Source organism: Sporothrix schenckii (genome assembly GCF_000961545.1).
Source record: "Sporothrix schenckii 1099-18 chromosome Unknown Cont44, whole genome shotgun sequence".
Classification (NCBI taxonomy): domain Eukaryota; kingdom Fungi; phylum Ascomycota; class Sordariomycetes; order Ophiostomatales; family Ophiostomataceae; genus Sporothrix; species Sporothrix schenckii.
The window spans coordinates 316,587-331,374 of NW_015971145.1; the positions used below are offsets into that span (position 1 = coordinate 316,587).

Below are 14,788 nucleotides of genomic sequence, written 5' to 3' on the forward strand. Positions count from 1 at the left end.
TTGTATAGAGCCCCGTTTTCTTGAAGCGTTTCCTTTTTCCATTTACATTATATTTAACGATGATTCTTTGAACTGGCTCAAGTGCAACCCATGATTTCCGGTTACTTGGCTGTATATTAAAGAGTAACTCTCACATGCTTACTGACGACGTAGAACCGAACTCCCACGTCATTTGCTTTAATCCGTTTTGTGAGAAAGTGCGCTATATAAGTCGCTTCCTACTTTTCTCTTGACTTTCGTGTGTCTAGAATTGTGGGAAGGTGCAAACGAGGTTGATCAACTACATCGGAGCGTTTGGTGCAGACATTGAAAGTCTCGCCAAAACAAAACAAGCCCCACTTTAATCCAGTTTCCATCTTCAAAACTTACATCGCGTTGTTCAACAACAAAACACAAGTTATCGCACTGTGGATCATTAACGGACTGATTTGTGCGAACTAAGTACGAATAAGTGTCATAATCATCGTCGAGATGAGTGAAGCTATTGAAGACCTCGCCGGTCCCTCGACAAGGGTAAGAACACAAGACCTCTCCAGTTGAGAAACTCCGCTTGTTCGACTAACGCAGCCTGTTCCATCACCACCAGCACCGCCCTCGCCCTTTGGATCTGGTGCCAATCGACCTAGATGCGGTTCCGTTTGCTTCAAACGCGCTAGATTGGTCAGCGGACGGTGTTCTCGCAGCTGCTACTACTGATTCGGTGCACATTTTGACGCCACAGTTCATAACTGCGAGCGGCAGCCCCATGCCGATATATGATGGTTTAGCCAGCGAAGGCAACAGTGACCAGGATGACGACACGCACGATCAGGGTGATAGCCAGTTTGCAACGGAGACGGGGGCGCGGAAGCAGTTTGGCGGTTCCGGCCGGCGCATCTTGGTCGGATATCCACGTCTCGACCACACCATCAACCAGCCGCTGTTTCAAGAATGGGCAGCACATCATCCCGGCGATGACCAAGGCCAATGGCAGGCAGACGCCCCGAAGATTAGTGCCGGCTCTGGTTCCATCAGTGGCAGTGGCAGCACGATGAATTCTGTGGTCAGCATTGCGTGGTCTCCGAGTGGTGTTGGCTACAACGAACGCTGCGTGTTGGGCGTATTGACTGCGTCGGGGATGCTGATCATATACGGCGACCCCCTCGATGGCGGAGAAAAGGACGATGCCTCGACGAGCAGCGCGGGCAGAGAGTGCCAGGCAACCGCAACAGCTACGACACGTCCCGGTGGGAGGTGCTGTGGGCGGTGGGCGAACGCACGGCAGTTCCTGGCCAGAAAAAACCAGGAGAGTGCATCACGTCCTTTGCCTGGACCAATGCCTGCGACGCAATTGTGGAAAAGACACCGACGCTCGCGGCTGCATATCACCGAGCAGAGACGAAGGCACTCCTGGTGTACCAGACGGACAAGAGAGACATTGTGGTGCTGGATGTCAGCCATTCCCGCTACATTGATGGCAGGGTGAAATGGAAAGTTGCCGAGATGGAGCGCATAAAAGCAGCCGCGGGGGCGCACTTGACAGGGCAGTGGACGAGACCAGGCGCACCTTCGGTGACAGACTTCAACTTTGTTCCACATTCTACACCATTCGGTCTCCACTGCAGTCCGTGGATGGTTGAAAAGGTACCGCTGGGGCCTGATCTCCAACCCGAGAGTCTCCTGACCTGCATCATCGGGTACACTGCATTGCACTATGTCGGATTCCGGCGACTGTCGCTTGTGTTGCGCCCAGACGTGTCCAGTGGGAGACGGACTATTTTCATTGACACCAATGATATCTCGGGTTTCTGCGCCTTTATGGGCGCAAATGCCGTCCTCCGGTTCGAAGATTGCCTCTGGCGTGTGGACGATGACTTGCAAACGGGCGTTCCTAAGAAGAGGTCCCAGTGCAGAGGTGTCGTCGCAACACCCATGACTATCAAGGCGTTCGAGTTCGAGTTTACAGCATATGATCCGAACCTCGTAGCGCAGGCAACTGGTGCACCAGACGCGCATATTGTTTTCACAGAAGGCATATGTGCAGCAACTGAACCCAGCCAAGCAGAGTGGCACACAAACCCCATCAGCGGTTAGTTTTGCTGACACAATGTACTCCTCGATTATCTCCTTGTTTTACTAATACTGCCATCTACATTGACTACTAGGCCTCATTGTGCACCCCCCAGATCCGACAAACCACGGGAGCATGCCTATGTATAGCTTTGTGCGCAAAGATGCAACTTTTACAACGTACGAATGGCATGGCACAACGCTTTCCGAACACCACGAACCTCCCGAATGGTTCGAGATTATACAGAAGAAAAGCAAAGGCCTCCAGCACGAAAGTGTCGCCGACTCGGAACAAGATACGATGCCCCAAAATTCGGAGATAATTGCTCAAAGCTCACGGAATCGGTACCAGGTGGGCATTTGGGGGTTGGCGCAAGCACCCGGCGGCCTGCCAGGGGCGAAAGGCACTACTGCTGTCCTGATCACGGAACATTTGATCGGCAGCAGCCGTACTGGCAGAAGCCGAGGCGATAGTCATATCCTCTTTGGGGCGCAGAAGAAACAGCCACACCAGGGCTCGTCTGCCACGGAACCCGACGATTCGTTTGTTAACAGATGCGACCGTCCTGCTACGACCACCGAGGCTACCATGTGGACCTACATGTACGGAGGCGGACCAGAGGTAGTGCCGAGAGCATCATTTGCTACACGGGAGGGCGTTGAATTGAACCAAAAATGCAGCATTTGCGACGCGGCGATTAACGAACGGAATGAAACGTCGACATGCGCAAATGGCCACTCTTTTGACAGGTGTACGAGCACGGGGCTGGCCATCCAGAAGCCTAATGTGTCAAGGGTGTGTGGTGTATGCGGACGCAAGACTTTGGTCCCAAGTGCGCTGGAAGAGATTTTGGAACTCTCGGGATCCGACCAGACAAACAAGGAAGCATTGGAAACATCGTTACAGGATACGGTATGTGGCTTCTGCGGAGGCAAGTTTTTCGGAAGATGAAATCACGGACTGGAGCGGGCAATTATTTTTCTTTTTCTTTTTCTTTTTCTTTTTCTTTTTCTTTTTCTTTTTCTTTTTCTTTTTCTTTTTGTGTTCAGGTGTCATGTTTTCTATTATCATGGGAGAGTTGGGATGTATCCTCTTATTGCTTCTCTTTCTTCTACTGGCTGAACTGTAATTCATAATGACACAGGTAACGTTCCCTTATAAAAGTAGTGTATATGTCGTACAATAGGTGGCCTTTCCCGATATAAACTCTAGAAAAGATAGTAAGAACAGAGACAAGTGAACCAAAATGAACAATATAAAGTACACCCAAATGAGACCTCTAAACAAACCAGCAAACAAATGGGAAAATGAACTTATGGGAATAACATACGCGCTTTTGCCGCCAGTCTTTGACTTTTACAACCACCGTCGTCTTGCACCTAGTTGAACATCTTGTTCATGGCCTGGTGGGCCAGCTCGACGCCGAGGAAGGTGGCGGCGTTGGCGGGCACGGCACGCGCCAGCGCAGGGGCGAGACCAGGGAAGAAGGCCTTGAAGCCGCCCTTGCCATACAACTCGCGCACGACGGAGCCAATGGTGAGGCCAGGCACCGAGCTCGTCTGCAGACGGCTCTTGACGGTGTCGACGGGGAAGACGGGGATCCACATGGCCACACCGGCACCGGCACCGGCCACGGTAATGGCTGTCAGACTCAGCTGGCCGTTGGCCTTGCCGGTAACCGGGTCCTTGGGCGTCAGGGACTGCTTGATGTACTCGTAGGCGGCAAAGTAGGCAGCAGAACCGGGGCCGTCGCGGGCGAGGGTGGCGACGCTGCCACGGAAGACGGAGCGGACGCCGCCCTCCTTGTAGAGGTGGCGGACGACGTCAATGGCGCCGTTGTACTGGGGCTTCTCGCCGGGCTTGAGGACCTTCTGGCCCTGGACCTGCAGGATGACTTTGACGCGCTCAAAGGGGGCGGTGATGGCGGTCATGGGTATGGCGGACAGGAAACCAGCGGTGGAAATCTGGCCAATGGTGAGGGAGCCGTCGGGATTGGGGGTAGTGAAGCTGCGGACGATCTGCTTGCCGACATCGTAACCCCAGAAGGAGACGGCGACTGAGAGAGTTAGCCAAGATCTTTGGACAGAGCACAAACGAAGCGAGCGAAGCGAGGAGAAACCCCCAGAGAAGACGAAAAACTTACACATGGGAGTGACACCAACGAGCGGTGCGGTGACACCAGCGTACATGCCGCGACGCAGACCGTCCTTGGCAACGGTCTTGCGCACAACGTCAATGGCAGACGAGTACACGCCCTTCTCGGCGGTCTGCAGGCGCACCTTGACCAGGTCAAAGGGGTGGCCGACCAGGACGGCGCAGATGCCACCGAAACCACCAGCCGCAAACGAGCGCGCCTGGGCGGCGAGGCCCGATGTAGCCGCCCCCGGTGACGGCAGACTGACGGTGTCGTCGGCCTTCTTGGCCAGGTCAATGGCCTCCGCCTTGAGCTCCTTGTACTCGGCCTTGGCGGCCGCCGCGGCCTCCGCGATCTTGGATGCTGCGGCGCCGTGGGTCAGCTCCGACACCTCGGCCTCGACCTTCTTGGCCAGACCAATGGCATCTGCCTTGAGCCCCTTGTACTCGGCCTGTGCGGCCTCGGTGACCTCGGCGATCTTGTTTGCTGCTGCGCCGTGCGACAGATCGGACACCTCCGCCTCCACCTTCTTGATCTCGGTCTTGGCCTTCTCAGCAAGCTGGGAGATTGTCGATGTCTGGGGAGCGGGTGCGGGCGTAGGTGGTGCGGGCGCTGCCGGTGGCTCAGCGGGCGCGACCGGGACAGGCGCTGGTGCGCTGTTGTCGGATTTGGACATGGTGGCTGGGTGGTGTGGAGGAGGAGGAGAAGAAAGCGGAAAGGAGGAGAAGGAAGAAGCGCTTTAAACGACGTTTGTCGATTTGTGCCTCAATTGACCTGTGTCGTCTAATTGGGAAGGAAAGAAGTTAGAAAAATGTAAAGTTCGGGTTAGGAAGCGGCGACGGGGCAAAGGTCTGGCACTTTCACGTGTCGGAAGTGCAAAGCAAAAATTAGACTAGTGGAAGGTGCGATTGGCAGCTTTTTTTGTGGTTGCTAACACACGCCTAAAGATGGGTAAACTAGGGGCAAATGGAAAATACACGGAGGAATCCATACAAGGCAAGCGACCACGGAAGCGTACTGAGTAAACGCACCGATTCAAAGATACGGTTGTCCGAGTTCTCGTCGTTTTGATCGTCGCCGTGGTATTGCGTTGTTTCTATTCGATCCGCTGGTCCGTTGCCGTTCGTGTGTGCCGTGTGCGTGGGGAAGGAAGTAACGTGGGAGGGCGCAGTTGAAGGAAAGAGCTGTCGTCTGATGTCGTCGAATACGTATCGGGGAGGAAGGAGCAAGTTGAACGAGAAAGATTAAAATAAATAGATATGCAAAACAGAGCGAGCTTCTTATGCGAGTTTCGCAAACGGGGTACTGGTTTGCATTTGTATTTTGGCTTCGACATTCGTCTCACTTTTCCGTTTCCCCAAGTTGGCATTTTTACTCGGTGTAGTAATAACACTGCTGTCAATGGGACCCAATAAGCGACCGCTTTTATTGTGCCTCGGTCGTTCGGCATATTTCGCTCCCCAGAAAAAAGTGCAAGTAGCGTACCCAAACCAGCCATTGCCCCTCTACGCCCGCCAAAACCATCCACAGACTCCATGCCCAAACCCCACGTAACCCGCTTCGTCCGCCACCAGCTCGGCCTCCAAATTTTGCGGGGCATTTTCCTAGGCATTTGATGCGACAAAAACCTATGCGACAAGTGAACAGCCACCAGGGCTCTTCCACCGAGTCTGGTTTCTGGATCCCGCACGATCGGGCGGCGCTATTTCCATTCTGTGTCGTCGGGTTGCTGAAGAAAAATAAATAAATCAATTTAAAAATTAGCAGGCACACGGCCGCCGAAAACTACAGGATGAGACTCATGGCTTTGCCTCGGCAGAGTGGATCCGGGCCATCAGAGCCACAACTTACAGAGACTCTACGTGCAAAGTGCTGCACATTCACTTGACAACTCCGGTGAGCAAGACAAAGACACACTGCATGGTTTCGCTCCAATGGCCTACCAAACCAAGGCCACAGCGCATAAAGGTCGCGGGTATATGGGAAAATAGCCTTGGCTAAAATGCAGGTACAGAAGCACGACAAAAGCTGGACAACGCGAGCCGTTTATACACGCTACGTATGAGTACAGATCAGATCGAGTACAAGTACGACCGACGTCCCCGATGCGACGAAAAAAGTCAAATCCCAGCAAAATCAGCAAACAAGACGCCTTACACATGCAAATCCCATGACAAAAAAACTAAATGCCCGAAGAATCGTTTCCGCTCTCAGAAGTTGATGCTGGGCTTGGCTGCATGGCCCAAGGCAATCGATGCCCGGTTCGAGCCACACCAGCAGTTGCCATCTCCGTCTCGCTCAACCTGCACCACGACGTCGATGCCCTTCTCCAGCATATAGCTGCGCACGCGGTCACGCACGTCCTCCATGTCGGCGCCACGCACCGCCACGACATGCATAACACCGAGCAGCCTGTCCTCTGTTCCCGAGCGGTCGTCAATCCAGAACTTGGGCGCCGAGTAGCTGGCGACGCCACGCAGGCCCGGCACGCCCGCCAGCGTTTCTCGGAGTGTGTACTCAACAGCATCCGGAATGGTCAGCAGCAGGCGGCGGGCCGACGACGTGACGAGCGGCACGGCTGAGCCGAGGATAAGAACAGCGATGAGGAACGAGGCCAAGGGATCCCAGCCAGACCAAGACCAGAAATGTGTCAAGACTGTGGACACAATCACGGCAGCACTGCCGAGTGTGTCTGCCAGGACGTGAAGGTAAATTCCGTACATGTTCTCATTGTCGTGGCTGTGACCATGACCATGACCATGGCTGTGATTGTGGCCGTGGCCGTGGCCGTGGGAAGCGCCATGTGAGTGACCGTGACTGTGACCATGGCTATGGCCGTGGTTGTGACCGGCATGGTCGTGGGAGCTGTCGGTCTTTTTGGACAGGCTCGAAAAGTCGTCTGCGTGCTCGCCGTGGCCGTGGCCATGGCCGTGTCCGTGGTGGTGGTGGTGCCCAAAGGAGAACATGCCGACAAGGTTCACCAGAAGACCCAGCGTGCTGACGACGAAGAGCTCCCACAAACGCGTCGTCTCCCGCCCGCCCATAAGCCTTTCGACGGCCTCGACCATGATTTCGACGCTGATCAGTCTGGAAGGGAAGGTCTGTTAGCATCTGATTTGGCTGCAATATAGGGTCGACCTTTCCGCGCGCCGACTTACATCAAGAAGATGCCATTGGCGAACCCACTCAGGGTCTCAATCTTGCCAAAGCCATAAGGAAACCGCTCGCTCGGCGGCCACTTGCTAGCCACTGCCGCGAACAGGCCTACGGCCAGTGCCACGCAGTCAAAGAACATGTGGATGCTGTCGCTCAAAAGGCCGAGGGAGTCGGTCACGTAGCCGTAGAATGCTTGAACCGTCATGAACGCAAAATTCAACCTGTACGAACAAACACGCGTTAGTGAGAAGCTGGGCGGCAACGCTTCTGGATATGTGGTATGGGACGGAACGAACGTCATAAAGTAAAAGATTCGCCGCGAATCCTTCTCTTTCATAACAGCATGCACCACCGGGTAGCGCGCCGTGTACTGCATGGTAAACTCGGTGAACCGCGAGAGCGAGCCTGGCGCCGCGACCTGGTCAAAGGTAACGGACGACGTCTCGGGCGCCGCATAAGAGGACTTTTCAACCGTGGGCCGAGATGGTGTGTACGGGCCAGCACCGGCCGGTAGAGATTCGGACGCATGGTTGTGAGAATGGGTATGGTCGTGGTCGTGGTCGTGGTCGTAGTCATGGTCATGGTCATGACTGTGGTCGTGATCTTGGCCGTGGGAGTGAGACGCGGTCTGCGTCTGGTTCTGGTCGAAACTGAAGCTGTGTCCATTGCCGCCGCGCAAGGAGACACCCGAGCTGTGGCTGATCCTCCGATGCGACCTGGAGAAGCTGCCGCCCAGGTGGCTCACGGCTGCCGAGGGAGGCGAGCGTCCAAGGGTCAACGGCGAAGGCGAGTGCGTCTGCGACGAATGGGAGTGGGAGTGGGCGTGCGAGTGGCCATGGCTACGGGAATGCCCGTGGGAGTGGGAATTGGCATGCTGCATGAAGCCAGTCAGGTGGCTCTTGGGCGGGGATATTGATGCCCCTGGCAGCGCGTATGAGGACTCCATGGCGCAGAGGGAGGTAGGGAAAGGGAGAAGTGGGGAGAGTGCAAGGAGAACAAGTCTTATCGCACTCCTCCAGAGAATGTCGTCGTTTCGAGACCAATTCGATGTTTCCAATGGAGGCCCAAAACCACAAGTGAAAAGAAGAAAATAAACACAGCGTCGTGGAGTACACTGATTTCGTTTGTTGACTTTGCGACGGGGCCACAGAGGTACGGGAAAGGCGGAGAGGTCAGAGGCGGTGGGAGACTGGGAGATTAGGGAGCGACGACGCGGAACAGAAGGAGATTTGCAGTCGATCGGCAGCAAAGGACGACAAGTTCGGATGGGAGGCGATATTGGTGGTAAAGGCAAAGGTCGGCGATACGTCCAACGACTCAAATGAGAAGGAGCAATAATAGACAATGCGAAAGAGGAAATGGCTGAGTACGGACGAAGCAAGAAGTGATACGAACAAAGAAAGAGCAACTCTCTGGTAACGGTCAGTAAAGAAGCTCGGCCTTTCCCAGTTCGTGCGACTCCTCGCGCGCTCCTGCCCTCTATGTTGCGCCCCTGTTCAAAGTGGATCCCGGTCTTGCCTCTTTGGTTGCTTGGGGCGGACTTGGCACCTGTGATGATCTGGGATACAGCTATCAAAGGGCTGTAGTGACGTGCGTTCAACGCCTTTGATTGGTCTGGTGCTTTGCAGCAGCATCGGTCAGGGGAAGATCCTGGGTGTTGAGAATACCAACGGGCCCAGGCCCTCGCGGGCTTCACACCCTCTTGCTCCGAAAATATAGGGTAGTTTCCTTCTGGGTGCTATCCAGCCGCGCCTTAATTGCATTCCAATCGACTCCATATTAGGGCCATACAGCCTGCCGTAGCGCCTTAATAATAACCACAAAACGTCATCTCCGTTTTGAGCCACCTGTTCGCATAGCTCCAACGACGGTGTCTCAGGAACACGGCCGATCTCCCACGCCAACATAAGCAAGATCAACGACACGGGGCCGTCCCGGGAGTGACAGACTCGTCAGTCCATATCGCGTGCTTCATTTTTACAGGCAAGGTTTTCCAGTCTCACAATCAGAGTCTGCTCTCGGACTGTGAGCTTTCCTAGAAAGCTGGTTCTATTTAAAATCAGAGAGGATCGAGACAACGCGCTCCAACGCATCACAATCGGCATGGCCCTCGGTTTCTCATTAATAGGCGCTGCCCTCCTGGTTCTCACTGCTGTGATGTTCCTGGCCTGGCCACGTCGGTACCGCGGACAGGCGCCCACTGTTCAGGTCCTTGTGTTGGGCGATGTTGGCCGCAGCCCGCGGATGCAATACCACGCGCTCAGCATTGCGCAGCGTGGGCATGTACAGCTCATCGGATACTATGGTGCGTTGGGAGTGCATGCTGGAAGGCTGTTGTTTGATACTTGCTAACGTACGTAGAATCGGACCTCTTGGAGGAGCTCGACCAGCACCCGCGTCTGACCAAAGTGCAACTGGCTCCGGCACCAGTGTTTATTCGACGCTTGCCGTTTGTCATTGGAGGTCCGCTCAAGGTTGTCTGGCAGATCCTCAACTTGGTCATGACCCTCACGTATTTTACACGTCCGGCCCGCTGGTTGCTTGTCCAAAACCCTCCGTCCATCCCGACCCTAGCAGTCGCTGCTCTCGTCTGCTCCCTGCGAGGCACGAAGCTTCTCATCGACTGGCACAACTACGGCTGGAGCATCCTTGCCGGCACACGTGGAGCCAAACATCCTTTTGTTGGTGTGTCCAAGGCCTACGAGGTCATCTTTGGGCGCCTTGGTGACGCTCACCTGGCTGTGACGGCCGCCATGGCTGCACAGCTTCGTAAAGCGCCGTACAACCTCCCGGCCTCGGCACCCCTTGCCGTTCTGCACGACCGTCCTGCTGAGCTATTTCAGCCTGTCGAATTCTCCACGTCTTTCCCACCAGCCACCCGAGGACAAGAGGTCGCACGCATTCTTGCGGGCGCAAGTGACGTTGTTGTGCGGCGCCTGCTTGCAAACATGAACACCAAAGTGCTAGTCAGCAGTACGTCGTGGACACCCGACGAGGACTTCCAGCTGCTTCTCGACGCCTTGGTGGCGTACATCCGGGACGTTCCCAGTGACTCGGCGAATGGTCGGCGGCCACCTGTGCTAGCCGTCATTACGGGTAAAGGTCCCCAGAAGGCCATGTACGAGCGCAAGCTGGCGCAGCTCGCCGCCGACGGGCATCTCCCACCTGACCAAATCGCTGTGCGCACGGCGTTCCTGCCGATGAAAGACTACGCCCGTCTTCTCGCGCTTGCTGATCTGGGTGTGTGCCTCCACATGTCCAGCTCGGGCGTGGATCTGCCAATGAAGGTTGTGGACATGTTTGGCGCCGGTCTTCCCGTGGCCGCATACTCGGACTACGAGAGCTTTGGCGAGCTGGTGCGCGACGGCGACAACGGGCGTGGATTCACTACGTCGGGTGAGCTGGCGGCCCTCCTTGCACGTCTGTTGGACCGCCGGGACCAGGCAGCTCCACAAACGACCGAATTAGAGAACCTTCGGCAGGGCGCTCGGAAAGAGAGTGTTCTGCGGTGGCCTGAAGAGTGGAACCGTGTTGTGGCACCAATCTTTGAACTGTCCGAAGCGGCTGCGTCTAAAAAGACCAAATAGGCAAACAAGAGGAGCAAGGTGTACTGAATTAACGTTGAATTAGAGATACCATACGGCTATGAAACAGCAAAGCAATGAATACACAACGAATGACTGAAATAGGAATACAATAAATGCAGGTAGAAAGTATGCAATTTGACGCCCGAATCCAATACAAGGCAAAGCAATGCCACTCCAATGCTCCGATGCGCCCTCCTCTTTATGCAAGGTATATTGTGTTCCGCTCCAGGGTCAACAACGAGCACGTGTGAACCGTTCCGTGTGCCAACCCCTCTCCATCTATTCCTCCCCGAGGCTTTGGCGGACACACTGCCGCACCCGCTTCCGAAAGTCCTTGTTCTTGCCGGCCACTTCGTCGCGCCACATCTGTGCTGCGTCCAGGTCTGCAGGACTCTCGTCGTTGGGGCTGGCCAGCAAGCTTATCACGCTCAGCAAAATCGTCTCGGGCGTCTGCACGGGCGACCACCGCTCACTCGCCGCCTCGTAGCCGTACTTGTCTTCCTCGGGCGGGTGCAGGATCGAGATGCAGAGTTCGCCGTTGGGGTACACGTTGGGGTGGAAGGGTATCGGATCCTGGAACTTGAGTACCGGCGGCAGCAACGGGTACTCGGGCGGGAAAGAGAGGATGGCGCGGAAGTTTCCACCACCGTAGTATTTGACGTCGTCGCTGATCATGAGCATGACCATCCACTCAAAAATATTGTTGGCGTCGGTGAGGCCGCAGGAGATGCCCGGAATGTCCTTATCGGTCTGCATCTGCTTGAGCTGGCGCCGCAGCAGGTTCGCCGCACCGGAGGACGCCATGGCGTGGGTGGACGGTGAACACGAATGGCCGAAAAAGAGTGAATATTTCGCTGGATCGAGAGGAATCCGGGTTGCTTTCGTGGTTCGTAGCCAGCAACGTCAAAGACACGAAAAGGTTCAAGCAATGGCGGCCGCGAAGTCGGCGGAAGTGGGGGTTGAGTGACAATCGGGTGCTGAAGCTCTGAGGAGACGGTGCTATTCGAAAATTACTGTGAGTTAGGTATTCGACTAATCGTCCGTGTATCGTATATGGTCGTACGAGGGATACCCTCAGGCAGCCACTGAGAGATTGCGTCAACTTGTCACGGTTTGAGGCTCTCGAGAGATGAGGAAGGGGGAGGGTCCGAGAAGGTGCGCGCCCCGCATAATATATCACAGCGAATGCAGTGGATTCGGAGGACAATCTCGACGGATCGCACCTTCCCTTATCTAGTGATGGTGGGGCAAAGCCGGCTAGGCCTCTGCAATAGTAACCACGATACAGTGTTCGACACGTTAGCCGCCATGCATATCTTACGTAGTTGTTGTAACAGCTTTGTCTATGAATTTCTTTTATTTGCTTATGGACAGAATGGCCAGGGTATCGTGCTATATTCAGTATAATAATAAAAGAATCCAAAAGCTAACGCCAGTGAAAATGCCTGATAAAACGCCGCAACATACTGTGCCCCATGTTATCCCCCATATGCAATATCTTCCACAGCAAAACAGCGCCTTTTAGTTTTTCTTGGTGGATCCAAATCCTGTGATGCCCATCATCTCCATCATGTCTTCTTCGTCGTGCTCGCCTTCGATGCGGACGTCGTCGCCGTAGTCCATCCGGCTCGCTGCCAGGGCGGCCGCCTCGGCCTCTTTTGCCGCCTTCTTCTTCTCGGCAAGGTCGCGCTTCTTGATCCGCCGCCGCTCGCGTTCCGCGTCGTCTTCTTGCTGTCGTATGGCCAGGCGCTCTTTGAGGTTGACCGTCGCGTCCTTCTTCTCGGCCTCGAGGCGTGCCCACACGGCCTCGATGCGCTCCAGCACGTCGGCGGCCGACGCCCGCTTGACCTGCCCCGTTTGGCCGACGTTCCGCAAGTGGTACATGGAGTTCTCGTGCTCCGTCAGGGAGACGCTGTCTTTGGCCGTCCAGTCGCAGTATTTGCAGTAGAGCGGGCCGGCACGTCGGCCGGGGGCCACCATCTGCGTCGTGCCGACGAGCGCGTTGAGGTCGGACATGGTCGTGCGCGCGGCCGTCAGCGTCTCGTTGCCCTCGAGGGGTTTGTAGTAGCGCTTGCCCGCGAGCCTGGCCTCGTACCGCGCCTTGCCCTCCTCGCGCTCCTTGGCTTCGCGTTCTTTGGCCTTGGCTGCATATTCGGCGACATCGCGTGTCTTGCGGAACTCGGTGTCACCGGCCGGCGTGCCGTAGGCGGAGCCCTGTTTTGACATTGTCGCGGCGGCTGTGTGTCGTCAAGTGGATATGGAAGTTGGGCTCAAACTAAGAGAGAGGTTATGTCCTGAAACGCAGTACGCGTCGTTGGTTGCTTGTGGAGTTCGATGCAAGTCGACGGTGATGAGAATTGGGATGAAGAATGGGAGAATTGGCGATAGAACAAAAGCACGCTAACTTATGGCGGTTCCAGGCGCCTTTGCCAGCCAACCTTTTTTTTTTGGCTTATCGCGATAAGCAGAGGGGCAAGAGGCGACTGAATCGCATCGAGGAGCATACATTTTCTTCCCACGAGCGTCACGAAAGACATTCACACACCCCAACATCAGCATGTTGTACCTCGTGGGTCTCGGTCTCTCTGACGAGACGGACATTACCGTCAAGGGTCTCGAGATCGTCAAGAAGGCCTCCCGGGTCTACCTCGAGGCCTACACAAGCATTCTCCTCGTCAACAAGGAGGTTCTGGTATGTTTGACGGTACATGATGCAGACTGTCATTGACATTAGAACTAAACATGCTTCTTTGCATAGGAGTCCTATTATGGTCGGTCCATCATTATTGCTGACCGCGAAATGGTCGAGAGCTCAAGCGACGACATTCTTGCCAATGCGCAGACGGAGGATGTAGCTTTCTGCGTCGTTGGTGATCCGTTCGGGTATGCTCCATATGCTTTTTAATTCTATTGTTTTTTACTGTTTTTGTTTTGTCTCGCTTCGTTCCTCTGACGCCGGTTTTCAAACAGTGCTACCACTCACACCGACCTCGCCCTCCGTGCCCGCGAACTAGGCATCACCGTCGCTTCCGTCCCCAACGCTTCCATCATGTCCGGCATTGGCGCCTGCGGCCTCCAGCTTTACAATTTTGGCCAGACCGTGTCCATGGTCTTCTTTACCGACGAGTGGCGTCCGGCCAGCTTCTACGACCGCATCAAGGAGAACCGCGACATTGGCCTGCACACGCTCGTGCTGCTCGACATCAAGGTCAAGGAGCCCAACCTGGCGAGCCTGGCCCGCGGTCGCATTGTCTACGAGCCGCCACGCTACATGACGGTCGGTACCTGTGCCAAGCAGATGCTCGAGATCGAGGCCGAGCGCAAGGAAGGGGTTTACGGCGAGGACAGCTTGGCCATTGGCGCGGCGCGCGTCGGCGGTCGCGAGCAAGTGTTTGTGGCTGGCACGCTCAAGGAGCTGTGCGAAGCGGACGATGCGCTGGGCCCGCCGCTGCACAGTCTGGTGCTGCTGGGCCGGAGGACGCACGAGCTGGAAAACGACTTTGTGCGGGAGTTTGCGGTGGACAAGGAGAAGTGGCAGCGCATTTGGGCGGCGGAATACCAGAACAAGCATTAGGCGATTGGGGAAGATTATGGGCTTATCTACAGGACATTTAGGTGCATTAGGGAGCATTCTGGGTGCATTACAGGGGCCTCTAGTTTAGTCAATTTCGCCATTTGCATAGCAAAAGTTTGCTGCGAAATATGCGGCTTATCGCGATATGAAAATTTAGGGCGATAAGAAAAAAAGTTTACCGCCAAATGCTGTGATCTCCGATCCATCCTCCTCATCCAGCCTTGCCCCCGACCAGCCATCCAACACGATTTTTCAATATCACATTTCGCACAACACCTACCTGCCCA

At 55.3% G+C, this 14,788-nt stretch overlaps 7 protein-coding genes across 7 annotated transcripts; 3 read left to right on the plus strand and 4 right to left on the minus strand.

Moving 5' to 3' along the window:
- Positions 1–471: 471 nt before the first annotated feature.
- Positions 472–3,001, plus strand: SPSK_08582 (uncharacterized protein; the record flags this gene model as incomplete). The annotated part of the gene is made up of 4 exons (XM_016735175.1): positions 472–513; positions 587–1,226; positions 1,265–2,068; positions 2,145–3,001. The coding sequence occupies 4 exons, from the start codon at positions 472–474 to the stop codon at positions 2,999–3,001; spliced, it is 2,343 nt and encodes a 780-aa protein (XP_016586825.1).
- A 428-nt stretch (positions 3,002–3,429) lies between these two features.
- SPSK_09203 (solute carrier family 25 (mitochondrial carnitine/acylcarnitine transporter), member 20/29) lies at positions 3,430–4,860 on the minus strand (the record flags this gene model as incomplete). The annotated part of the gene is made up of 2 exons (XM_016735780.1): positions 3,430–4,106; positions 4,194–4,860. The coding sequence occupies 2 exons, from the start codon at positions 4,858–4,860 to the stop codon at positions 3,430–3,432; spliced, it is 1,344 nt and encodes a 447-aa protein (XP_016586826.1).
- Positions 4,861–6,394: 1,534 nt separating this feature from the next.
- On the minus strand, positions 6,395–8,286 carry SPSK_08867 (cation efflux family protein; the record flags this gene model as incomplete). The annotated part of the gene is made up of 2 exons (XM_016735453.1): positions 6,395–7,271; positions 7,343–8,286. 2 exons carry the CDS (start codon positions 8,284–8,286, stop codon positions 6,395–6,397), a joined length of 1,821 nt encoding a protein of 606 aa, XP_016586827.1.
- Positions 8,287–9,443: 1,157 nt separating this feature from the next.
- On the plus strand, positions 9,444–10,927 carry SPSK_09170 (beta-1,4-mannosyltransferase; the record flags this gene model as incomplete). The annotated part of the gene is made up of 2 exons (XM_016735748.1): positions 9,444–9,645; positions 9,702–10,927. The coding sequence occupies 2 exons, from the start codon at positions 9,444–9,446 to the stop codon at positions 10,925–10,927; spliced, it is 1,428 nt and encodes a 475-aa protein (XP_016586828.1).
- A 279-nt stretch (positions 10,928–11,206) lies between these two features.
- On the minus strand, positions 11,207–11,731 carry SPSK_09918 (ubiquitin-conjugating enzyme E2 G1; the record flags this gene model as incomplete). The annotated part of the gene is made up of 1 exon (XM_016736485.1): positions 11,207–11,731. The coding sequence occupies one exon, from the start codon at positions 11,729–11,731 to the stop codon at positions 11,207–11,209; it is 525 nt and encodes a 174-aa protein (XP_016586829.1).
- Positions 11,732–12,448: 717 nt separating this feature from the next.
- On the minus strand, positions 12,449–13,153 carry SPSK_09787 (U4/U6.U5 tri-snRNP component SNU23; the record flags this gene model as incomplete). The annotated part of the gene is made up of 1 exon (XM_016736357.1): positions 12,449–13,153. One exon carries the CDS (start codon positions 13,151–13,153, stop codon positions 12,449–12,451), a length of 705 nt encoding a protein of 234 aa, XP_016586830.1.
- Positions 13,154–13,484: 331 nt separating this feature from the next.
- On the plus strand, positions 13,485–14,501 carry SPSK_09544 (diphthine synthase; the record flags this gene model as incomplete). Its single annotated transcript, XM_016736116.1, has 3 exons — positions 13,485–13,619; positions 13,686–13,810; positions 13,898–14,501. 3 exons carry the CDS (start codon positions 13,485–13,487, stop codon positions 14,499–14,501), a joined length of 864 nt encoding a protein of 287 aa, XP_016586831.1.
- Between the last annotated feature and the right edge of the window lie 287 nt (positions 14,502–14,788).